At 38.1% G+C, this 25,203-nt stretch overlaps 3 protein-coding genes across 3 annotated transcripts; all 3 read left to right on the top strand.

Annotated features, from left to right (window-relative positions):
- Positions 1 to 1,250: 1,250 nt before the first annotated feature.
- On the top strand, positions 1,251 to 6,010 carry LOC306867299 (neuronal pentraxin receptor-like). The gene is made up of 5 exons (XM_079412901.1): positions 1,251 to 2,063; positions 3,178 to 3,412; positions 3,495 to 3,736; positions 4,004 to 4,183; positions 4,648 to 6,010. Exons 1-5 carry the CDS (start codon positions 1,371 to 1,373, stop codon positions 4,879 to 4,881), a joined length of 1,584 nt encoding a protein of 527 aa, XP_079269027.1. The 5' UTR covers positions 1,251 to 1,370; the 3' UTR covers positions 4,882 to 6,010.
- Positions 6,011 to 8,296: 2,286 nt separating this feature from the next.
- dnal4b (dynein, axonemal, light chain 4b) lies at positions 8,297 to 10,105 on the top strand. Its single transcript, XM_079413005.1, has 4 exons — positions 8,297 to 8,400; positions 8,892 to 8,974; positions 9,319 to 9,402; positions 9,497 to 10,105. The coding sequence occupies exons 2-4, from the start codon at positions 8,903 to 8,905 to the stop codon at positions 9,659 to 9,661; spliced, it is 321 nt and encodes a 106-aa protein (XP_079269131.1). The 5' UTR covers positions 8,297 to 8,400; positions 8,892 to 8,902; the 3' UTR covers positions 9,662 to 10,105.
- A 4,471-nt stretch (positions 10,106 to 14,576) lies between these two features.
- On the top strand, positions 14,577 to 19,157 carry fam20cl (family with sequence similarity 20 member C, like; the record flags this gene model as incomplete). The annotated part of the gene is made up of 10 exons (XM_079412908.1): positions 14,577 to 14,953; positions 15,299 to 15,474; positions 16,581 to 16,659; positions 17,320 to 17,412; positions 17,524 to 17,639; positions 17,730 to 17,910; positions 18,116 to 18,225; positions 18,601 to 18,682; positions 18,773 to 18,832; positions 18,908 to 19,157. The coding sequence occupies 10 exons, from the start codon at positions 14,577 to 14,579 to the stop codon at positions 19,155 to 19,157; spliced, it is 1,524 nt and encodes a 507-aa protein (XP_079269034.1).
- Positions 19,158 to 25,203: the final 6,046 nt, after the last annotated feature.

Here is a 25,203-nt window from a genome sequence, read left to right as displayed (position 1 = left end):
CTGCACCACAAGGAGACGCTGTGTTCCTTCAAATCAAAGCGTAAGCCAAATGTATCCGTGTGGTGCAGCTGACACAGAGCAGTGCACGCTCTTTACGTTCAGTGGTTACTCTCCAAAATGGCGCTATGCTGATGCAGAGGAGACAAATTTTTCAATAAAGTTATTTTTGTTTTCTTTTGTTTTTGCGTACAAAAAGTATTCTTGTTGCTTCGTAAAATTACGGTCGAACCCCTGATGTCACATGGATTATTTTACCGATCTCCTTGCTTCGTTTCTGGACGTTGATCGTGTTAATTACATTGCTGTCTGTGGGAGGGTCAGAGAGCTCTCAGAATGCATCAAAAATATATTAATTCCGAAGACGAATGAAGCTTTTAAGTGAGGGTAAGTGATTAATGACAAAATTTTCATTTTGGGGTGGAGTAATTACCCTTTAATTTTGTGTTTGAATGGGAACTCTACAAATTTTGGTCAGTCAGAGAAATTTGTAAGAAATTATTACTTTTATTCAGCAGTGGCGCATCAATTTAATCAAAAGTTAATGTAAAGACTTCTACATTGTTACAAAACAAAACATTTGTATCATGTATCATGGTTTTCACATAAAAATTAAGCAGCACATTGATACACTGGACAAATTAATCTTATTTATTTTTTTTAATTTTTTACTTATTTTAATCAAATAAACATAAGAGACTTCTTTCAAAAATATTTAAAATTAGTTTAGTGTTCAAGATATCATTACCTCATATAACCACTGGTTTATGGGATGTTTAAACTGCTGGAAATTTATTTAGATGAGCTTGAAGGTCAGAACTGTCATTTCCATATCTGATACAGTTATGAATTTTTTAGCACATTGAGTGTGAGGGTACATTAATGATGCGCAAAGGATGAATACATTCACACGTAAATCAGACATCTTGTTATAACAGTGACACATTCATTACGAAATTCTTTTATAGCAAGAAACCTCTCTTTCGAATCATTAAAGACCAAACCTCATAATCACTCATGTTCTAAAAGTGTGTTTTTCTCTTCAGTAACGCAGTCTGTTCAGAATATTCATGAATGATGATGAAGAGACCAAAATGTGTTTACATCAATGTGACACATAACGCATTTTTATCACAGTCTCTCACCATCCTCTATTGCTCGCGGTAGCCATAGAAACCGGCCAGAGGGGCACTTAGCAACAGAAAAAGGAGGAGGCGCAGCATCATCTGCTCCGAGCGGAGGAAAAAACAGCCGCTGCGATCGACCTTCGTTTCATCCAGACCTGCTTCTGATGGTGAAAACTGCTCGTTTGTATATATTAAACATCCATAAAACTACATCCAGTGGTTTTATTGTGAAATTCAATTGGCGAGATGAAGTTCGTCGTGGTCTTAGTCTCCGCAAGCCTCCTTGCTTTTCTCGGCGCGGTCATCTGCATCATCGCCAGCGTGTATTCACGATCCTCGGCCGCCGCGCCCCAAGCGCTATCCGACAACCGCTCACTGTCGCTCCTGGAGCCGCTGTCTTCATCCGTAGCGCACGCCGGGCCGCTCGGAGCTCTCCATGGTGCTGAATCGTATGAAGGCGGCGGATTGGACATCGGCCTGGAGATGCCGTCGCTCAATGAGCTCAGTAACGGGGACGTGACTGGGCCAAGTCCGAAACAGTTCACCCTCAATCGACTCATTTGTACCCCTGTTCCCATCACTGACTGCAAATCCAGGGGTCTGAGAGAACAAGCCGATGACCCGTTTGCAGATGAGGAGGACTGGAGCCTCCGCACCACCGCTGAGGAGCTCCGGCAGATCGTCATGCAACAAAACGACCAGATCCTCATGGACCAGAGGACCATCACGGAGCTCACCGGCAAACTCTCGGAGTGTGAGAGCGGACTGGAGGAAAGGAGTCTCCAAGAGAGGAGTATGGGAGTTTGGGCAGGCAACCGTCGCCACATGGCCGGGGATGATGTGAGCAGCTCGGTTGCAGTACAGCTGCAGACGGCGCGGGCTGTGGAGGAACTGGAGAAAGCGATTCTTCAACTCAAAGATCGCATAGAGAAGTTGGAGGTTGGTATGAGAAACTATAAACACTTTAAAAATAAAAGTCTAAAAGCTTTTTTAAATTTGTTATTTAAAGGACACAGTTTTGTCAATAAACTAGTAGGCAAGGATGCAAAATTTGTAATGGTTTTACTGGTTATGATGGTAGTTGGTTTTAATGGAAACTGTAATGGATCCTGTGGGTTTCTACTGGTAAGTGGTTGCCTTCTGTTGGTGGCTTGTTAAAACCACTAAATGATAATGGAAAATGTCCCAAAACACACTACAGAAAACCATTTTTTTTAAATGGTTTTAATGGTTAAAAGATGATGGTTTGTAATGTTTAATGGTATTTGTAGTGAAAACCATGAGACTTTCTGTGATGGTTTCTATTGGTTTTTCAGTAGGGATTTTTATGTCTTTGTGTGTTTTTCTCACCTGGTGAGAGGTTGTTTTCCCCTCCATCTTGTTCATCTCTTGGGTAGAAAAACATACATAAATCATGACAGAGGAGAGAATATTGCTGGTTCTCAGCCAGCTGAAACACTGTCAGCAGTCACACCTGAATTGTAGATGTTGTGATATTGACTTATGGACAGTTGCTGAAAAAAAAAGATTTCCTGTTCATTAGGGCTAGATTTCATTATTGAAACAAATATTTTCTGTAAAGCTTCTATTGTGAAAAACTATAAAATAAATGTGAGTTTATTTACCCTCATGTCCTTCCAAACCTATATGACTTTCTTTCTTCTGTGGAGCAGCACTAAAGAAGTAATTTTAAGGAATGTAGTGGTCACTGTTTTCTGTGCAATTACAGGGAGCTTCAAAAAGCATGTAAAAGCCCCATAAAAGATTTAAAAAGGTATTTTGTATAACTCATGCATCATATTCCAAGTGTTCTGAAACCCTATAATAAGTGTTTGAGGAACAGAACGAAATGTAAATCAATGTTCACTCAAAATCTTGGCATCCATTCTAGCTCTCCTTAAATGAGAATCAATTCAAAAAGTATGTCTGATTCAAGAACAAATCATTCTTTTGAGTTCCTGTAATTTAAATGGATCTGATATAGTCAGGTGCACTTGTTGAACAGGATGTATTAGGTTTTGCGATATTGACTTCTTGCATAATTCTCTCACAGTTGGAGATAGGCCCGGCAGCGATGAACCACACTGAGCATACTGTGAGCACACTGGGGAGTGTAGCGGTGGGCGAGCCTGACAGGCCTGTAGAGGATCTGGAGGGAGAGCTGGAAAAAAAAATTAGGCTGCTGGAGAAGGAGAGGAAGAACCTCCGGAAAGAGACCCAGAGCCACCACCAGCACATAGACCAGGGAATCAACACCCTGCAAGAGCGTATTGCAGAGCTGGAACAGAGTAAGGAGGAAGGTTTGGTCAAATACAGGGGATGAAATGGTCTGTTTATTTTCAACTCACTCTCTCGATCCTTCCTTCCCAGGTCTTACAGATAACAGTTACCCACAAGGGTATAAACTTTCCTTCCCTGTGCGGACTAACTACATGTACGGGCTTGTCAGGAGGAATATTCCAGAGATGTACGCCTTCACGGCGTGTCTGTGGCTCAAGCCTGCTGAGAGTGGAATTGGGACGCCATTTTCCTATGCTGTACCGGAACAACCCAATGAACTTGTCCTGTTGCAGGGCATTCATAATCCAGCAGAACTACTCATCAATGATAAGGTAAGATCTACTACTCCAGAGTTCCTCAAATCTGGGCCTAGAGGGCCACTGCTCTGCAGAGTTTAGCTCTAACCCGAGTCAAAGACACCTGAGCAAGCTAATCAAGGTCTTCAAAGTTACTACAAAATTTATAGTTATGGTTTGAGCTAAACTCTGCAGAGCAGTGGCCCTCCAGGTCCAGATTTGAGGAACCCTGCACTAAACCTTCCTTCCACAGCAACCTTATGCAATACAGCTGATGGACTCAACCGTTCCTTCCATTTACAGGTGGCACAGCTGCCTCTATCTTTACCCCAGGGCATCTGGCAGCACATATGTGTGAGTTGGACCCTACGGGATGGAGTTTGGAAAGCATATCAAAGTGGAAAGTTGAGAGGACGGGGTGAAGGTTTGTCCGCATGGCACCCAATCAAATCCGGGGGCGTCTTGGTGTTGGGACAGGAACAGGTAAGCAAGACAGTGAATCCTTGAAGAGTCTGAATACACCCTCAAAGGTACACCTTCACTCTTGGAAAAAAAAATGTCCAAAATTTTGTACCTTCAGTGGTGCAAAAGCTTGTCACTGAGGCAGTACCCTTAACAGGACATCTTTGCACTTTATTTTGCCCTAAAGGATTCATGGTGGTACCATAAAGCTACATATTTCTACTCCAATATGCACCTTTTAGGGGTAGATAAGGTACAAACTTGTTCTTTAAAGGTTAGGGCCTCTAAATGTCCAATTTTTGCAAATTTTTTGTGACAATGTTTGCATTCTTCAAGAGTTGTTATGGTAGAAAGGTATACCTTTGAGGGTACTACCCCAGTGACAATGTGTTGGGCCCTTCAAGGTACCATTTTTGTACGGTTTTCTGATGCAGCGTTATGTTTATCCATTTGTAACCCTTCTGCTCTCCTTGGCTCCTCTGCAGGACACCCTTGGCGGGCGGTTTGATGCATCCCAGGCTCTTATTGGGGAGCTTTCATTGTTTAATCTGTGGGACCGGGTGTTGTCGCCAACAGAGGTTGCTGCTTTGGCGGCATGTGCAGAGTCGCCCCGCTTGGGGAACATAGTGCCCTGGACAGACCGTGATGTGGACGTGTTTGGAGGGGCAGTCAAGGACCCCGTGGACCCCTGCCTTCAGAGCTCCCATCCCCGGCAGTGAGCAGGGCCATGGGTTGATTCCTTTCATTTTTTGAGGCGAGGGTAAATGAGACAAAAATGGCCTGAAAGGTATGACAACTGTGCCGTGGTCCCGGTCTGTGTATAGAACATATTTGTCGTAGAGCTACACTCTCACTGAGTGTTTGTTTCTGCAGGGAAGGGATTTGTCTGTGCGTGTTGTTGTGATACTTCGGATAGAATTGCTGCCGAAGGCTTTTAAAGGCCTGTTTGCGTCTCGTGTTGCTTGTGTTATTTCATGCCCTTCTTCTCAAAGCATTACCGCACAATGGTCCCTTCAGATATAGAGAATGTTTGTCTAATACAATGGATGTGGCTCATTCTCACAGCACTTGTCTTGCTCTTGTTTCATTATTTGTGTAAAGTAGAGCTTTCGCTTTTTCCCAGAGCAGCTTTTTCCTTTCTTGTTTTTATTACCGTTTCCTTACACCATGTCTACACCGGATGCGAACGGCTCGACACAACAAATCCTCGACAGTAAACAGCTGCCGCATTCTATTTATGCCGTATTTCAAATTATTTTCAAAGGTTGCTTTGTCGCGTCCAGTGTAGACAGATTTAAACTGTTGCGGCGTGGCGCGACACAACAACTGTCCTGTCCGGTGTAGACACAGTGTTAGGGTCACTTCACTTGTTATTTCAGTCCGGCAGCACTGCATAATGAACGTCTTATCTTTATCATAACATGTTTAAAGTTTTAATTTGTCTTTTGGCATCTGGTCACATGGGTCTTTACCCTGCTGTGTATCTTTTCTCACAGATTCAGCAAGATCCAAAACATTTTTTAAACCAAAATGTGTTATTCGACGCTTAATATCTTTAACGTCACACTAAATTTTGAAGATCTGATGTGCAGACCACACACTATGAAAATATGAATGTAAAACAGTGTTTAGCATCTTGTCGTGTTACCATTGCACTGCATCTAGCTCTACTTGCCCCCTCACAGAGAAAAGCTTATGGGGAAGTGCCTGTCTGTTTATTTGACTCTTGCTATTGGTTGATGATCAGCTGTGATGTCAGTATAGTGCTTCTTCATATTTGCACCACCAAGGATCTACAATGATATTGTGACACATGTGGATGAAAATATTAAAACTGTGAAGATAATGAACTATGAGAGTGCATTGTCTTGTTTACTTGAATGTATGTATCTATCTATCTATCTATCTATCTATCTATCTATCTATCTATCTATCTATCTATCTATCTATCTATCTATCTATCTATCTATCTATCTATCTATCTATCTATCTGTCTGTCTGTCTGTCTGTCTGTCTGTCTGTCTGTTGGTCTGAAATGTATTACATTATTTTGATCATGACTGTTATAGTATTTATCCACTACTCCTTAAACCAATACAAAACAAAACACTTAAAATATATGCATAAAATAACACTGTATATGCACAATCTCATTGGCTCAAATTCATGCAAATCCTGGTTATTGTCATTCTCATCCTTTCATTGCTCTCTTCACGCTGTTGCTGCTGCTGTTGAATAATAGATGTGTGTTAATCACCCCCTCCATCACACTGACCCCTGCTGCTTCTCTCACACCAGCAACATCCTCCATGTGTGTGTGAATTTCCTCTTCTATACAGTCTCTGTTTTTGCCATTTGAATTCATTTAATCTTTTCAATATTGAAAAATATAATAATCATAAGTCAGCTGGGTATCCTTCATATATCCTTCCCACAATCCCCTAAAAATAATATCATGACATGGATGGTGTACATTGGCTTAATTGTTCCTCACAGCGCTTGTTAGACTCATTCATAAAGCAACACTTTTCTTGGTTGTAACGCTCTGTAAGTGTCATTATGTTCCAGACTCCCATCTGCAGCAAGTCTCCTCTCTTTTCTTCCCCTCCTAAGGTACCATTCTTGCTTATATTCTTGCTCAAATCAGTGGTTAGATTATCCCCTCCCCCTGCTATTATTGGTAAATCTATCTAGAAACGGAAAATCCCATATAATCCACAAATCAAAACATGGTCTGTCTGAGAAACTCATGGAAAGCTTTTAGATGATCAAGTATATCAAAATCAGCACCATCCAATGCATTACATACTGTATATCCTAACCTACAAATGGCTAGCTTAATGCTCTCCCTGAATATTAAATTGGGATATATGAGAAAATATTTAGCTGTATTGCAGTGTGGTAATGGTATCCTGTTAACATTTAAAGAGATTGTTCATCCAAAAATTTAAGTTCTGTCCTTCAAGTTGTTCCAAACCTGTATGAGTTTCCTTCTTCTGTTGAACATAAAAGGATATATTTTGAAGAGTATTAGTACCCAAACAGTTGAATTCCATAAAAACAACTACCAGCAACTGTTTGGTTATACTCAGACCAGCATTGCTTCTTCCTAACAGCTCTCAGATCAGTGTGACAGTTATCTGGGGCAAACTCACCAGCTGTGCACAGATGTATCTAGAGCTTAATAGGGTCAGTAAAAAGCAAGAGAGTAAACAACACAGATGGATGTAGTGGGACCAATGCAGCATCTAGACAGCAGGCTTCACCCTGCTCAGACCGCAGTTAGGTTACATGGGGATAAATCACAGCTGGTGCCTGTGGTCATAAAATACTGAGCTTTCAGCCAGACGATTTGGAATGGCATCAAAGAAAGTAAATGTACATTTTTGGTGAATTATTATTATTATTATTTATTTATCTAATTAAAAAAAGACCAATAAGACTTTTAACTTTAAACTGTATAGCTTCTGGCCAAAATGCCAGCAAATGTACATAATACTCACATCACAATCCACTGACACATTTGTTTAGAACTATTTTTGCTTGTAAATGGTGCTTGATCTGTGCATATTTCTCTCCTGATTCAGAAGAGATAACTTTCCACTGGAGAAAGCAACATTAATAGCCTAGGATGCCTTAGCTGAAAGTTTAATGATGGATTTGCTTCTTATAAACATGCAGCTCACTTCACAAGGCGTTAATTAATGGACTGGAGTGTGGATTACTTGTGGGTTATTGTGATTTTTTATCAGCTGTTTGGACTTTCATTCTGACGGCACCCATTCACTGCAGAGGATTCATTAGTGAGCAAGTGACGTATAGTAATGCTAAATTTCTTCAAATCTAATCAGATTAAGAAACAAACTCAGCTACTTCTTGGGTATCCTAAATTTTCAGCAAATTTTCATTTTTGGGTGAACTACTCGTTTAAGGATACTTCTAATATTGGCCTTTTTCAATTATCTGTTCTCATTTATGAAGACGACCAGAAAAAAAAAAAATATATATATCTTGTTAAATGACCAAAGAAATTCACTAGACACATGCCGGTGCATGACGTGTTCTTGAACGAACAAATGAACGACACGCCCACGGACCAATCACGACAAGCGACGCGTTACGAGGGGCGGGGTTACGCACACAGCTGTCGAGCAGGAGTGGTTGCCATGGTGGAGGAGGACATGTATCTCTAGCGATGTCGGTTTTAGCACATTGAACTTCAGTTTTCTTTTATTACGGTACGTAAATGTCTCTTTATACTTCCCAAGCTAGTTTATATGCAACGTTAAACACCTAGGTAGATCATGTAGTGTTAATGGAAATAAAAACGAGCGACCTAGCCATTCAAATTAGCTAAGCAAGCTAGCAGTTTTCCTTATAAGTTACTGTTCGCTTTTCAAAACAAAGCTATTAATCGCTTCATAAGCATGCAGGACTATTAGTAACTATTCTAAAATATGCTAAATTATGTTTATATGACATTTACTTCAACAAAAAGTACTATGGTATTAGCATGGTTGTTTGGACATGGAATCATGGTAATGTCATGTTATTGAACCTTAAAATTGAAATAACATTGTATTCTTTTAAGTAAACTTTGCTGTACTATGATATATCCAAGTACCACGGTGTTACTGATACCACAGTTTCAAAAGCTAATAAAATAATGTCCTTCTTAGATATTAGATTTGATTTCTGACATCTTAAACCTGTCCCATTTATTCTCTAGAAGTAAGCATCATGGCAGAGACAGTCGATGGCAAGAAGGACGAGGCAGACTACAAGAGACTACACAGCTTTCCTCTCATACGGGTAAAGACCTCTTCAATCTTCACTGATTACAAAATATGAAAATGATAAACAGTATCGCAACACGCAAAATACACAAAAAGGGTGGAAAAGTCAGTTTTCGTAGTGCATTTCTGAACTCAAACAGTCGAGCATGGCATTGGTAACACCAAAAATCATTGGTTTGTTACATGAACTTGAAAAATGTACATCTTCAACAGAAAAAAAAGTGACTTTCAGATGCATAAAGAAGGTACACAAATAAATATGTGTATATTCAGATAATGCAAAGTTTCACAACTCAAAATGAGTTTCAAAACGGAAAGAAAAACATAAATTGACCCGAAAAACATATATTTCCTCCACAGCACACAGATATGTCTGAGGAGATGCGGGTGGAGACCATGGAGCTCTGCGTTACGGCGTGCGAGAAGTTTGCCACTAATAATGAGGTTAGCTCTCATTGCCGTCTAGGAGAAGCAGATGAGATGTTAATGAGGTCCCCTTTGTGATTGGTCATTCCTTTGGGTGGTTCTTTCTCAACAGAGCGCCGCCAAAATGATAAAGGAGTCTATGGATAAGAAGTTTGGAAGCTCTTGGCATGTGGTGATTGGTGAGGGCTTCGGTTTTGAAATTACGCACGAATTGAAGAACCTGCTTTACATGTTCTTCGGTGGAGGTTTGGCGGTGTGCGTATGGAAGTGTTCCTAACACTAAATGACTGCGTGACAAGCACTTTTTCATGTGCTTTCTGACTTTATATTCATTACTGAACGGGGTGCATCATTTCATACGGTTTATTTTGAATGTAGCGTTTTATGATTTCTTCTCTTTTTTTTTAACTGTTCTCTCAAAGCTGGCAGGCCATCTGTTGGTTTTATTGTCCATCTCTGCCACTCTTTGTCTCTTTTCTGTCTTCTCTCTGTCCTTCCTCAGTTGCTTATGATAAATTTCAATCCTTTCATTTTTTTCTGAAGGACAAAGTATTTTTATAAGACAAATCCTATTTTTTAAATTAATATGTGAATACATATGATCTGTTTTTAAAACTTCAGATATTTTATAGGAGTTGTACATTTTGCACAGCTGTAATGTGTATTTGTTTTATTAATAACTATTGTTATTGTCTTGTGTAATAAAACTTCATTAGAAATGAAACTCTTTTGTACCTGCTATACATAATTTGAAATGACAGAAAAAATTATTTAAAAAAACAGATATTTAACGGAACAGTTCACCCAATAATTTACTCACCCTCAGGTCATCCAAGACGTAGATGAGTTTATTTGTTCATGGCAACAGTTTTGGAGAAATGTAGCATTGCATCACTTGCTCACCAGTGAATCCTCTGCAGTGAATGGGTGCCGTCAGAATGAGAGACCAAACAGCTGATGAAAACATCACAGTAATGCACAAGTAATCCAGTCCATCAATTAACATCTTGTGAAGTGTCGTCTATCAGTGATGCTTTCTTCAGTGAAAAAGCCATTTAAGGGCCTCGAGTCATGCTCATCACTTGTTAGATGGCTGTGATGCTTTTATCAGCTGTTTGGACTCAAGTTCTGATGAAAAAATTATACTTTTACATGAGCTGTCAGTGGAGAAAAATGCCTTTATCCGTATAATTTAATAGGTATGTTTGTGTTGAGAAAATGTTTTTAACTCTTGTGCAACCTTATGGACATTTTTGTCCATTTTAGTTGTGTTTGTTTTTTTGATAATTTTGCCCGTGTTAATGCTAACTGCGTAAATTTGGGCTCAGGTGTGTATTTTATTGGAATTTTAATATTCCACCCTCATTTCCTTTAATTAATCTATTTTACACTAGGTACAAAAAATAGCTCCTCACCGCCTTTTGGACAAAAATGTCCCCATTGAAACCCATTAAAACTGCTATTTTTAATCGCAGTGCTGTTTAACTGTAAAATTATGCAGTTTTTGTTAATAGGCTTTCATTCTGTTGGCAAGGCTTCAAAATTTAAAGGGTCTATAAAGCAAATGCATAATTATAGAGCCAATTGGATAAATAATACAGCTATAATTGTGTGGGTGTGTTGGTATGGATGTCGGAGTGTGGTTTTTATGTGTGTCATAAAAAAGAATTGTGTGTGTGTGTACGTGTGCTTCCTTTTAAAATTTGAGAGAGAAACTCTACTGCAAATCACAAATCCAAGCACTGTGTGCAGCAGCAGAGTTTTGCTGGCATCTACTGGGGAAAAGTTGGTACTGCTCCCAAACAAAATCTTACTGAAAGCACATTTTTTGAGATAACAACCTCAAATTTGGAACACAACTTGTTTAGATTTATGACTCTGATATTCTAGCAGGTTTAGAGTTCAACATGTTTTATATATAAAATATTCATAAATAAAATATTGTTCATAAATCATGTTCATAAACTTAAACCTGTATAACCATTTTTTTGGTTTCACTTTTTAAACTTGTTCTGCCTCAGCAATAACCTGCCCAGGGTCTTCTTTAAAATGAGACCAAACTTAAGTCTGTGCTCCCAAGCTTCCAATTTGTATGACTGTTTTTTGACATGGACATTTTTGTCCACTATGTAACGTTTTTTTTTTTATTGATGCACAAGGGTTAAAGTGCCTCTATTATGGGTAATGAAAGGTTCATATTTTGGTTTTGGGAGTTCCCAACAACAGGTTGACATGCATGCAAGGTCAAAAAACACTTTCATTGTCTTGTTATATGCATTTATTTTTACCTTATTTGCTCAACGACTCCCCAAGCGATTCATTTAATGATTTGTTTTTCCAAACCCCTCCTTTGCGTGACGCTAATCTGCGGTGATTGATCTCATTTTCAGTTCATCTTGCCTGTAATGCCTGATAAAGCTGAGTGCAGTGCTGCTTTGTGTACAGCGTAACCGGGGAAACCTATATTTTTACCGTTCCAAAAGCGACACCTAGTGGTAAAGAATGAATTTGCATTTTCATTCAGACCAATGTGAAAAGAACAACAATATATTAATGTTTCATGTTGATGTCAACATGAAACAGTTTGGGATTCATTTTAAAAATGACTCGTTTCAATGATTCACAGTCGACTCTTTCTTTTGAGAGACAACTTTATACATGGTGCACTTTCAGATGTAAAACTTAGAGCTTTTGTGTTATACACTGCATGAAAGGTAATTTTCAAAAATCCATAATAGGGGCACTTTAAAGAGCAGGGATTCAAATGCTTTGAGTGTTTGAAGCACAGTTTATTTACTGATTATTGCACAAGGGAGTGTAGATATCTGACTCACAGCATCTGTTTACTCAGACACGCACTGACCTGCTGTCAGGTTACTGTGACCTCCATACCTATAGACACTCATTAACGTTTCTTTGCTCACCTTTTTCACTTTGAAATATTCATTGCGGCAAAAAGACTTGTTCCTGTGTCCTGAAGTCCTTGCATGACAGTAGTAATAATTAAAGATTGGTGTATTGATGAAATACAGTTATGAAACACACGCAGTTATGAAATATAAAAATTGACAAGCACCAATATGCCATCCCGTAATATTGGCTAAACCTTTTCACGATATGTTTTTCCACATCAACCACAGCTGCCGTTTTATTTTATTTTTATTAGTAAATTTGAAGTTGCAATTAAATGTAGGTAGAGATCTTTTCTTGTTTATTTAGTTTATTGGATTTTTGAAAAAAGAAAAAAATGTTGGGCGGAGACATGGTTCTGTGCATCAGTTGTTGATTGGATGTTGAGATATGGGTGTGGCCTGTGAGCTTGCAGGGGTGGAGTTTAAGCAGACTTACCAATGCTATCTCATGACCAATTCGTACATATTTTATGAGGTGGCTAATTCATACAATTGGTATGACCTCACTCGTACGATTTGTGTGAGGGGTAGGTTTAGGGGCGTGGTTAGGTGTGGTCCTTTGAACGAATTCGTACGAATTGTCATGAGACCGGGTTAAAGTAACTGATTTAAGTCTTGTATACGTCATCAATGGGAAGTCCAGTTATGACACGTTGCTTAACCATTTCATCAAAACATTTTTTAATAATGAAACATTTACAGTCTGCATTTATAAAATAGATTGTCATATATAGAAAAAAAATCATATTTGTGTGACAAATATGCATTGTGGAGAAACGCATCTTTCTGCCTGGCATATTATCAAACCATAGCCAGTCTTTTAGTTTGCTAAAAAAGGCTTTACGAAAACTCCCACACTCTAAACAACTCTGCGTTAATCGTTTGGCATTTTGGCATCTCCCTTATAAGCTTCATTTCAAAACTGTTACTTAGCAACCTGTACAGACATAATGTTACAGGACGTCGAAGGCTAACTAATTATCATGGATGTATATATATATCTATCATGACTGGCATAAAGTCATGGCATTCACGTCCCCTTCTGCTGTGTATCTGATCTCTGATTGCATGCCATTATGCAACATTAGGAAATGTGCAGATTTGATCACGAAGCACCAGCCGGTGCGAGGTGTTCTCCGGGTTATTCATCTGCTGTGTGGTGAATGTGGGCGCATGTTTGCATGAGAGATGCTCGTGCCAGTCTGTCTCCAAGTTGCCGTGGTGAGGAGGGCTCCCATCAGATGTTCAGGGTGAGATTATGAGACCCAAAAGAGCGTTTTTGCACATGTCTCTTTTGCTGATTTGGAACTGTCTAGCAGACTTACAACAGTTCTCTAGATGACAGTCAAATTATAGTTACATAAAGCATATCGTACTTAGGAATATTGGGGAAAAGAAGGCAAGACTTCAATGAAAGGAGACCTTTTTTTTGCAACCTTTATAATATATTAATTCCTTAGTTTGTTGGCCCAACCATGTCTTTTATTTATTTATTTGGTAGCATAACACCAAAATATTGAAAATAAAAAAATAATACACATTCCTATTAAAGTGCCAGGAATGTAACAGTTTTGTTAATAAAAATGGAAAATATTTTATATAAATAATTTTTTTTCTTACTTTTAGATTTCAGTAAACATTATTTTATTAATTTTATTTTCATTAATATTCATTATTTTCATTATTAATTAATTCATTGATTAATATTAACTATATTAATATTTGATTGCATTTTAGTTTGATTGATAGTAATGTTAACCCCCTGCCACCACAATAGTTTTTGTATTAAATTAATTATAAAAGATAAATCTTAATAAAATAAAAATATATTTTAAAAACATTTTCCTATAAGCTCTCATGGCCATGACCCCCAATCATGTGGTTTCACCAGATAAATTACTAATAAACAATTGTTCTCTAAAGAGAATGAAAGTGAAAAATTGTGCTTGGTTGCACAAGAGGACAATTTGGTAAAAAAAAAAGTGACCCGACTCTCCCATATTGGGAGACATGTGCTTGACATTGCAGGGGGGAAAGTAAACATGTCCATTCAGATCAACCTAACCTGGCACCACTCCTTTGCAACGTTTGAGAGAAAAAGGGAGTGCAAGAGAGCAAATGGGGAATAAAGGTCTAAAGGACAATCTGAACTTTCTTTCAGTCCAGACAGACGGAGACAGAAACACCTTCAACTGGAAAACAGGTATGTTTTGCTTTATATTCTTTAACAGGAGACTGTAGAGTTGAACTTTATACTTTTTTCCATCTCGTTTCAGTACAATGCGAGTATGTACACGTCGACGTTCACGGACATTGCGCTTTTGGATGTTAATTGTCTTCCTGAGTCTGCACTTGCTGGTGGTTTCACTTGTCCTGTCCATATACTACACTTCCTGCGAGCTCCACTCATACCCTGACATCCAGACCTCCATCAGCTTCTCCGTTCAAAATACATCTGCTTCAACAAGCACAATGGCTGCTGCAGGAAGTGACACCCAGGAAGTGGAAATGGACGGCACAGCAGGTGATCTTGCCAAACTGGAGGCTCTGTACTCCCACCCTCTGTATAATTTGCCCACTCCACCTCTGCACGAAGATGATCGGCTGTTGAAAGTCCGAACGAAAAAAAAAGAGGAAGAGCATAGCACACAGCAGTGGTGAGGATGTTATGACATCACTTTTTTATTATTTTGGACTGCATGTGGATTTGTTCGATTTTCTAATATAATATATAGGCTAAATATATAAATTCAATAAATTTAATAAATAAGTTTCATGATTATTGCTGACAAGTCATAGTGGTCTAATTGGTTCACAAATCAGTCTGAATCAAGGTAATCATAACCGAAAACATTCACTTTTGTGTGATACTTCATCCTGGCCTCTAGGTGTCAGTATTAAGTCCTGCCATATTAGCCATCAAAACCCCAAAAAATTCCTTGGTGCACCTTTAATTATGACTACTGTACTGTCAGAAACCCATGAGTGAATCCCATCCTTAGGTTGAGTGCTAATGAGGACGACTATGATCCTATCCGCTGGAACACCAGTGCTGAGACACATCCACCTTGGCTCCGGTTTCACCTTGGTATATCTCGCTGGCAGATGTATCAGCACAAAGACCCCAATCTGTCAGCGCTGACTCAGCAAATGGCATCCCATCGCATCGTCAGTGCAGGTAGGTGACCTTAAATTGTGCAAAGCAAGGCCTTTATATGAGAAAGAGAGAGGGAGAGAGGAGGATGAAAAGAGCATGGAAGCCTGTTTCCATCTTAGAGTGAAAAATTAAACCGGCAAACAGGTTAAAAACAACTCTAAAGTGTATATATAAAGGGATAGTTTATGCAAAAATCTAAATTTTGTCATCATTTACTCACCAACATGTCATTTAAAACATGTATGACTTACTTTCTGTTGTGGAATACTATTTTGATGAATGTTAATAACCAAACAGTTTTTCTTCCTATTGGCTTCCATTATATTTTCGGTCCATACAATAGAAGTCAATCGGAACTGAAACCATTTTGCTATCAGCCCTCTTCAAAATATCTTCTTTTATATTCCACAATAGAAAGTAAGTCATGCACGTTTGAAATGACATATTGAGTAAATGATGACAGAATTTTCATTTCATTTTCATTCTTGGGTGGTATATAAAGTAGTAGGAATAGAGTGTAGGCAGGATTGACTTTGTGGGCTAGATCTGTTGGGTATGAGCAATTCTTTCAATACATTCTTTCAATTCTTTCAATACACGGTGCAAGTTTAAGCAGAAAGAACCTCCATAGTAGATCTAGACAGGTGGTGCTGGGGAGGAAGACGGCTAAAGAAAATTAGGCAATGCTTTGGTAATGTATGTTGTAATGCATTAGATCTTTTAATAACTAGTATAACCTAAGTTAAAATTCTTTATAATGCATTATACTTTCTAAAAATGTAACAATGAGAAGATAAGTATAATAATGTGTTATAACTGTAGTTACAATTATTCATGAGATCATACAATGCATTATAAAGTGCATTACAAAGCATAATTAATGCATTAAAACTACTTTTATAATATATACAGGCTTTAAGTATAGTGTTTCCGAAAATTCTCATGTACATGCAGTACCAGCTGGACTAGGTCGAGACGAGAATAAATAAGTCAGCATAGAACTATACATTTGTGAAAACTAAAGTCACAATTACAAGTCAGAATTGTGAGATATAAAACTGCAATTACTAGACATTAAATCACAATTACAACAAATGTTACAAGCAAACTTTTGTGGTGCTTTTCAGTGCAAAAATCAGGTGGGACGCAGCTGAAGTTGGTGATGTCATTTCCTAATTATGGACAGGCGCTCTTCAAACCCATGAAGTGAGACCCAAGCACCATGTGCCTCTTCGTACAACAAATCGTTACATTTTTCAATTTGTGTATGTTCAAGAGTGTATGTACATCAAGTGACTGCTTGATAGAGACATTTTTTATTTGCTTATAAGCATTATCATTCAGTGCTATAATAAGTACGTTCTGGTTATAAACCACAGATTTTTAGATCTTTTTAAACTGTGAACTAAAGGGTCGTTCACAGAGAATGTATTTTTGCACTCCACTGTGCTGCTATTGTTTTTCTATGTAAACGCGTGACCTAAGACAGACATCTTTGTTGCATAAGTCTTTTGCAGCATCATGTGAATAACACTTTGTTCTAAAACGCAGCGCTCGGGTAGGTTCGTTTAAAAAAAAAAAATGGCTACCAAGACCTTGAATTTTTTTCCACTCCACTGTCTGTGAGACGCAGTGCAATGAACAAATAAATGCAAAATTTAGAGACACATTTTTGAAAGTAAATTGTTTCACTTTAGAATGAACGCAATGGTCAAACACTTGAAAATTCAGTGAAAAACAATGAAAATGTAGTGCCAGAATGTTTTTTTTACAATGTAAAGGAACAGTCAAATATGTTAATGTAATTCAAGATCTTAATTTTGATTATTTTGTTTAAAATTATGATCAGAATTGTTTCGACTTAAGACAGGAACGACATGAGGAGACCAATGTGAATCTGTATTACTTTTCTGACTTTGAGAGGCACAATGCTGAGATCGCAGCCTTCCACCTGGACAGGTAAGAGCACAGACTGTATATTACATATATAGCAGTATGATAAATTGGCTAATCAGTCTGAATTCAAATGAAATAAAAAATAATTATGAAAACACTTTCTCTCACAATAAGGATACTGGGTTTCAGAAGGGTGCCTCCAGTGGTTGGGAGGCTTGTTAATGTAGTAAGAGAGATCAAAGACATCACCACTGATCATAAACTGGTCACAACATTTTTCACTTCTCCAGGTTTGTTGCACTTGGCTGTAATCTTCCTCCATCACTTCCTCTCTTCAAGAGAATTCTTGTACGTCACCATCTGTCTTTCTCTTTCTGCAGTGGGGAATGCATGTTTTTATGGCCAGTGTTCCTATTACTGCTCTACAGAGCATGCTATCTGTGGCCGTCCCCTCAAGATTGAGGGGTCTATGGCTGCAATGTTGCCAGACTTGAGTTTGGCAGCACGTCGCTCGTGGAGGAGTCCCTGGAGGCGGTCCTACAGCCGAAGCAAGCTGGCTCAGTGGGTGGAGAGTGTGTTATTTAAAAAGATAGTACACCCAACATTACTCAACATCATGTAGTTCCAATTTTGTATGACCTTCGTCAATCTGGACTTTCAAAGTATCTACTTTTGGGTTCTTCGGTATTGTTTTTGTACATATTTATTGAGTGTGATTCACAGTGGAGAATCCGGCATAAATATCCGATGATTGTTTCTGTAACAGATGGGAGACAGACTCCAACTACTGTGACTCCATAAAAAAGACTCCTCCCTATGACCGAGGCACTCGATTGGTGGATCTGATCGACATGAGCATTCTGGACTTTCTAATGAGTGAGTCATGAATCAGTTCAGATGATTCAATTGTGAACACTTACAAAAAAGGTTAGGTTTTCTGACATGTACCATAAAAATATTCTGTTTTTGGACTCAAACTATGACATTCTTTGAAATTAGCATGTCATTACCATGGTAAATTGACATTAATATAGTAATACGGTAGGCCTATATATCCAAGTGCCACAGTACTTACTCAAAACACAAAAATGTGTATAAAGGAAGATTTTTTTGAAAGTCATTGGAGTCCAAACATCAACTTTAGACCTCATTAACTTTAATTTACCTGATGTAAATGATCAAAATACTCTTTACCAGTCTTTTTTTTTTTAAATCTTTGTTTTCCTGGTACTTTCCATCTACCCTCTTCAGGTAACATGGACAGGCACCACTATGAAACATTTGAGAAGTTTGGCAATGAAACATTTCTCATACACTTAGACAATGGAAGAGCGTGAGTATTCAAAATTGAGAGTCAAAGGTTTTTTGGTGATGTTTTGTTTGGCTCAGTTTGAATGAGCATGATGGCTCTTCTGTGTTGTAGGTTTGGACGTCACTCTAAAGATGAACCTTCTATATTGTCTCCTCTTGTGCAGTGCTGCAGGTAGAGTGAACATAACTAACAATTTAAGAGTGTTGTGTTTTGATCTGCTTATTATTCCCTCGTTCTTAACTTCAGGGTCCGTCGTTCCACATTGCTTCGTTTACGCCTGCTATCTCTCCAGTCGTATCGGTTGAGTGATGTTTTGCGTGCATCTTTGTCTCTGGACCCCCTTGCAGCGGTGGCCCCACTCCTCACTGAACAACATCTTTCCGCTTCAGATCGTCGCCTAGAAACAGTCATTCAAACCATTCAGGACTGTCTACAGCAGCATCAACATCACAGTGATGTCATATATGACGACATCACCGATTACCCTGGGGCTTGATGTGATGATATTTAGATCTAGATGTTGTGCTGTATTACCAGACTGTAAACAGTCTTACACTACAGTTACACTTTGTTTGATATACAATGTATGATTGTTAAATAATGTTAAATACAGTTGCTAATCAACAAAGTGGGGTATCATCTGTGACCAGTTACTGTTAAAACTGTTATTTTTTTTATCTGTGTATTTAAGACAAAATTGAAGTTGAAAATTGCATAAAAATTATATATATTATAAAAGTGCCAGAGCTCTCAGAGACAGCAAACCAATCTCAGTTGGTATAAAATATATACATAAATACTAGATATTTGTTAATTCATAATTTCAAAAGATCTTTTTTTTTTTTCCAGTTGTGTACAGTAGGCATACTGAAGTTTAAACTTGGCTGTGTCATGGACCCATGCCTCCAATTCAACTGTACTGTCATGTGTCAGATTCATTGGTCCATACCCTCAATGATACAGTAAAAATGTCTAAGCGTGGCGATAGACGAGAACATTGGGGGTAAGCCACTAGTGAAACTTTAAATGCACTTTCAAATACAGCTGTGCCTGCTAAACGTCTGCTAAATGATTAAATGTAAATGTATATTGGGCTATCAATGCAATGGCTCATCAACTGTATTGTGACATATGTCAAATTCATGGGTCCATAACTTCAAAATGCTACAGTAAATATGAATATTAGCATTGTGATAGACAAGCACACTGGATACTAGTGGAAGTCCCTAGTGGAAGTTTTGATACACTGTCAAAGACAGCTGAGATAGTGCCTCCAACTGGACCAATGGCTCATTCAACTGTATTGTCAAGTGTCAAATTCATGGATCCATAACTTCAAAATGGTACAGTAACCAACAATGCTATGGCTCATTAAATTTATTTCACATTTATTTGTATAGCGCTTTCCACAATAGTTTCAAAGCAGCTTTACAGAAAATGAATTTTTCTATAACAAATATCGTATATTCCACCATTTAAGCAAACTTAATGTGCATTTTAAAGCTAGGATAATGTGATAATTTTGTATAATGACCCAGAGCTGACATCATCTGGAGTCCTTGCAGAGGTTAGAGTCATATATTCACAAGTGTTAAGTCATCTTAAGTCTTCAAGAGGCTGAATTCAAACTGGAGCTGGCATAATCTCTAGTTACCTCGGGATGAATCCATAATGTAAAAATGGTACAGTCAACATGTCTGAAAATGGGCATGATGTTAGTCAAGAACGCCGGGTATAAGTCTTCGTATAATGGAGTGCATTGTTTTGTCATATCTTGTCAATCTATTTATATATTTATAATATATGCAATATTTAGCTACTTTTAAATTTGAAGAGTTTATTTGCAAAAACCGATAAACGCCACTTTCAAAAAAAGTGAACTGAGTGCCGTGCATCATTCTCCACACATATAGCGCGATCTGAACCCTAAACACGTTTTGTCAAAAAAGCTGATATTGTTCACTTTCAAAGCATCACAAGTTCACATTTTACAGCAGAAGCCCAAAAGCGCCCTTGTTGTTTGTGAACAGAAGCCCATAAGTCCATGGCTCGTTTCCACTGAGCGGTACGGTTCGGTACACTACGGTACACAAAGTCCATTTCCATGGTCAGAAGTTGTGAATGGTACCAAAATAGCGAACCGTACTTTACCACTTTTTTGGTACCCCTTTCGTTGGGGTACCTAGCACAGCAAAGGGTACCAAAAGGGTGGAGCTAAACTCACTGCAGAACATTGATTGGTTGACTGGAATAGTCACTTGTGAGTGATGCAAGGGGATAAAGCTTCTCCTTCACTCGTTCCGCCCTGCTGTGTTCGGCTCGTTACATCAGAGTGTGCAAACACACACACACACACACAAAATATATAACAGTGTATTTTATACTTTTATATTTTCACACAGACAATAACCGTTTCTCAATATGTGTTCTTGTCTGTTCTTGTAGACTTGTGAAACGTCATTGCCCAAAAACCTGCGTAATTTTCTAAATATTATTCTGTCATGATGTAGTTTTAAGAGTTTTTCAGCCGAGAATGTAGTTGTTTAAAACTCAAATCTGTGTATTTATAAAGAAATAGTGCCTATTTGAAAATTTGCTGTGCCGATTTGCTCCAGGCGATCAACGGGTGCTCCGTGCTCATGTATCCACCTCGAGCAGCCTAACACTCGGCTAGTCCTTCCGACATTTGCCGCTGGCTCTGATGTCTCTGTAGTGATTAAATGAGAATCAATTCGTTTTGTGTATATTTAACAGGCATTCGTGGTCTCATGAATCTATTATTTGCTTCTGGTCATATAGTTTTGACTGAGCACAAAGTTTACCCTGCTAAAAAAAACAATAGAAACCCAATAGAAACCATCACAGAAATTCCAATGATTTCCATTCAAATACCATTATAAGCCATTAGCTTTTTCCAGTAAAACCATTACAAAATTCGTTTTTGTAGTGTGTTTTGGGCATTTTTCCAATAGGATTTAACATCCCACCAATAGAATTCAACACATACCAGTAGACGCCATTAGCCTACAGTTTTCATTAAAACCAATACAATTCCCATTATAACCATTAAATCCATTGTGTTTTGGGCAGGGTTCTATTGTTTTTTTTTCAGCATAAATTTTCATAACTTTATATTTATTTTGAACTTTACCGTAGTAACTTGCAGCGCTGACTTTGTAGCAAACGTTTGACTGTGAATTGTTTGCTTTTGTCTTTATTTCCTCTCATATAAGCCTCTTATACTTTGTACTTATACTTTTATAATGGCTATTATTGTTCATTAAAACTGACATAAAAGAGGCAGAGTTGTGCTTATTGTCACGCTTTATTGTCGATTGCTACTTTCCTGCATACATCACGCCTATCAAGTAAGGGTACTGTTGGCAGTGGAAACGCAAACCTGATCAGGGTTACTCGTCCCGAATCGTACTGTACTGAACTGTACTGTACTGTACCGCTCAGTGGAAACCAGGCATTAGTGAATCAGTGCGCTGTATTCAGGTCAGCTGACAAGGCTACTTTCACTTTGAAAACACGTGCTAGCTGGGGAGTTTCATCAAGTTAAGTCAAGTCAAGTCACTGTTATTTGTATAGCGCTTTTAACAATGCAAATTCTGTCAAAGCAGCTTTACATCAGCTTGATATAAAGCTGGGTGGCTTTACATCAGCTTTACAGTATTTAAACGGGGAAATAATGTGTCGAAATAGCGTCATTCTCCTCTGGCCAGACAATATCAGCAGTTTAAATCTAGGCTGCAGCAGAGTCAGATTGTGCAAAGGACTCATCTGGTTCCTGTGGTCTTGTCCCGATGGCCGTCTAGGAGACAGGGTCTTCACTCGGGATCAGTCTCTGGAGCTCATCTAGTTGGCCTGGTCTCCGCTGATGTTCAGGGCTGTAGAGGTCATCTCTAGGTGCTGATCCACCATCTGATCTGGATACAGTCTGGATCTGGGTGGCTACGGTGACCTCGGAATAAGAAAGAAACAGACTAATATTAGCATAGATGCCATTCTTCTAACGATGTAACAAGTACATTGGGTGTTTTGGGAAGTGTTCCTGGTTGACTTAATTAATGCAGCCTAATAATCCTTTAACGGATTTGAATTATAGAAATGCGATAGTGTATTATGTGTAAGAGATGTAAAGAGATGGGTCTTTAATCTAGATTTAAACTGACAGTGTGTGTCTGCATCCTGAACAGTGTTAGGTAGATTGTTTCAGAGTTTTTTTATTTTTATTAAGCTCATTTAGAAAAAACGTTTGGAGCATTTTTTGTTCATTAAAAAAGTTTTTTCTTTCTTAAAGTAACGACCAAGCGGCCAACGGCAGACCGGCAGGCTGATCATAGCCATGTTTGATCAATTTAGCCTTCTCAAATCATCAGGACTTGCCTAAAATAAAATCTATAGATATACTAAAACAGTTGAAGCATATAACAATGTTTAAACGTTAAACCTAGATAAATGTGCGCTGCATCCAGTAGTTTGTGCGGAGAGTGGAAGCTAAAGCGCAGGACGTGGAGGCGCCAGCGCAATCAATTGCAATTGTTTTCAATGGAAACAGCTTACGCCGTAATTTTTGCTCATAAAGGTAAGAGTAGCCTAATACATGATTCGTAACTGTAAAGGGATTACTTTTATTTATGTGCACTCACAATATCAACATAAAGTCGTGCTTTTATCTTGAACAGGAGCGCTTCACAAAAATGAACCGAAAGTCAGCAACTACATGCCTCACAGACATGATAAATATATCTATAGAAAGCTTTAAATTACTAGTTAACGAAATAAATAAAACCAAAAACTCTTTAATATAATCATTATCCGTGAAGATGCACTTTTCTCAAAAGGCATGTCTAATGAGGAGATGGCGAATCCTTACTATTTCCCCCGGACACATTCATGGTAATTACTTTTGCTGGATCTTTACGGCAAGCTTTATTGCGTGTATTTGAACGCAGAACTCTTCAGCTGTGGACACCTGTTGTTTCCACTAGCGCGGCAATTTTTTTCCATCAATAATTGATGGATGTCTAAGATATAAAGATAAGGAGAAGCCTAAAACAGGCCCGAGGACCGGCCCGCGTCTGAACTATGACATGATTATTGGCCCAAAGCCCGGCCCTAAGGACGTAAAAACGTCGGAGCCTGACTTTAAATTAAATTTAAAAATTGTTTTTAATTTGGGCTAAAAGTGTGTTGTAACGCAAGCGTTACTGAACATGTACCGAGTAAAATATTACTGAAAATTGATTAGTAATACCTTACACTACTGCGGTTACAGCAAAAACTTACTGTAATGCATTACTTTTGTAACGCGTTACTCCCAACACTGCTTTTGGAATACTCTTTTCAAAATACTATGCTTTGGGACACACTTATTGTAATCTCACATACTATTTAGGATGATTAGGACGCAGGGCTTGTTTTCTCATGTTTTATGTATTATTGGTCATGGTAACGACCATGATGAGTTCAGAGTTGAGGAGATGGTGACCTCTGGTGGGCAGGTCCACCACTAGAGCTGCAGCCTCTAAATCAGAATCATCACAAGGCTGTGAAATAGGCAACCATTTAATAAATTGTTGAGCTATATATAGGTTACAGATGTGGATGAGGGTGTTTTTATCCCTCACATAATCTTCAGAAAAAACAAACAAAAACGGTGAAAAGTTGTTTCTTTACATCACCCAGCTACAGCTGTTTTGTTTTGTGTCTTGTGTTGTATATCTCAGTTTATGCAGAGAGAGCATGGACTTCAGACCTTTACAGATCCTTCTGCTGAACTTTCCAGGTAAGAGTATTATTGTGTACCAGTAGATTACAGATGGAAGATAATTACTTGTTTATACTTGTAGTGTACGCAATATCATTAGATTGCACATGTATACACCAGTTAACTACACACTTTGCGACTTAACTAAATTTTTCCATCTGTATATATGGCAGGGACAGTTAGTCAGTCTACACTGGACAGGATTTATTGTGGCACAACAAAATGTAGTTTTTAACATTTTAGTTTAGTTAAGTTTAATAACACAAATAAGTGTATTATAACATTATCTTTCAGAATTGCATATATTTTTTAATGTCACACAGATACATGGCTTTCAAAGTTGTCAGATACTGTTCTTTCAACACAACACATAGCAATTTGTAACTTTTTTACACTACGGTGAATTGGTTGCTAATTTAATTAATTCATACAATCTCATGCGTACATTTTTCATACAATGTGCTTATTATGTGCTTAATGTGCTTAATGTGCTTTTTCTAAAAAAAAATCATACAAAATAATCTATCCAGCATTATTTAATGAAAAAAGTACATATGTCCATCAAAAGTTATTATAAAATTAAACACTTATCTTTAAAGAATTGGGTTGAAAAAAAAAAATACTGCATTTTAAAAATACATCTGCATTTAAGATTTGTTAAAAACTAATTTTATATTGTAATTTTACCATATTAATACATATTTTCCAAAATTTAATAATAAAATCCAGAATGGTTTTCTAAAATATAATGACTTGTTTTCTTGCT

The sequence above is a fragment of the Barbus barbus genome, assembly GCF_936440315.1.
Source record: "Barbus barbus genome assembly, chromosome: 49".
NCBI classification, from domain to species: domain Eukaryota; kingdom Metazoa; phylum Chordata; class Actinopteri; order Cypriniformes; family Cyprinidae; genus Barbus; species Barbus barbus.
This window is presented reverse-complemented; position numbering and strand designations above follow the sequence as displayed.

Coding starts and splice junctions, on each gene's coding strand:
- LOC306867299 (XM_079412901.1), top strand. CDS start 1,371: ATGAAGTTCGTCGTGGTCTTAGTCTCCGCAAGCCTCCTTGCTTTTCTC. Junction 3,737..4,003: donor AACTACTCATCAATGATAAG/GTAAGATCTACT, acceptor TTCCATTTACAG/GTGGCACAGCTGCCTCTATC. Junction 4,184..4,647: donor TGGTGTTGGGACAGGAACAG/GTAAGCAAGACA, acceptor GCTCCTCTGCAG/GACACCCTTGGCGGGCGGTT.
- dnal4b (XM_079413005.1), top strand. CDS start 8,903: ATGGCAGAGACAGTCGATGGCAAGAAGGACGAGGCAGACTACAAGAGA. Junction 8,975..9,318: donor ACAGCTTTCCTCTCATACGG/GTAAAGACCTCT, acceptor TTTCCTCCACAG/CACACAGATATGTCTGAGGA. Junction 9,403..9,496: donor AGTTTGCCACTAATAATGAG/GTTAGCTCTCAT, acceptor CTTTCTCAACAG/AGCGCCGCCAAAATGATAAA.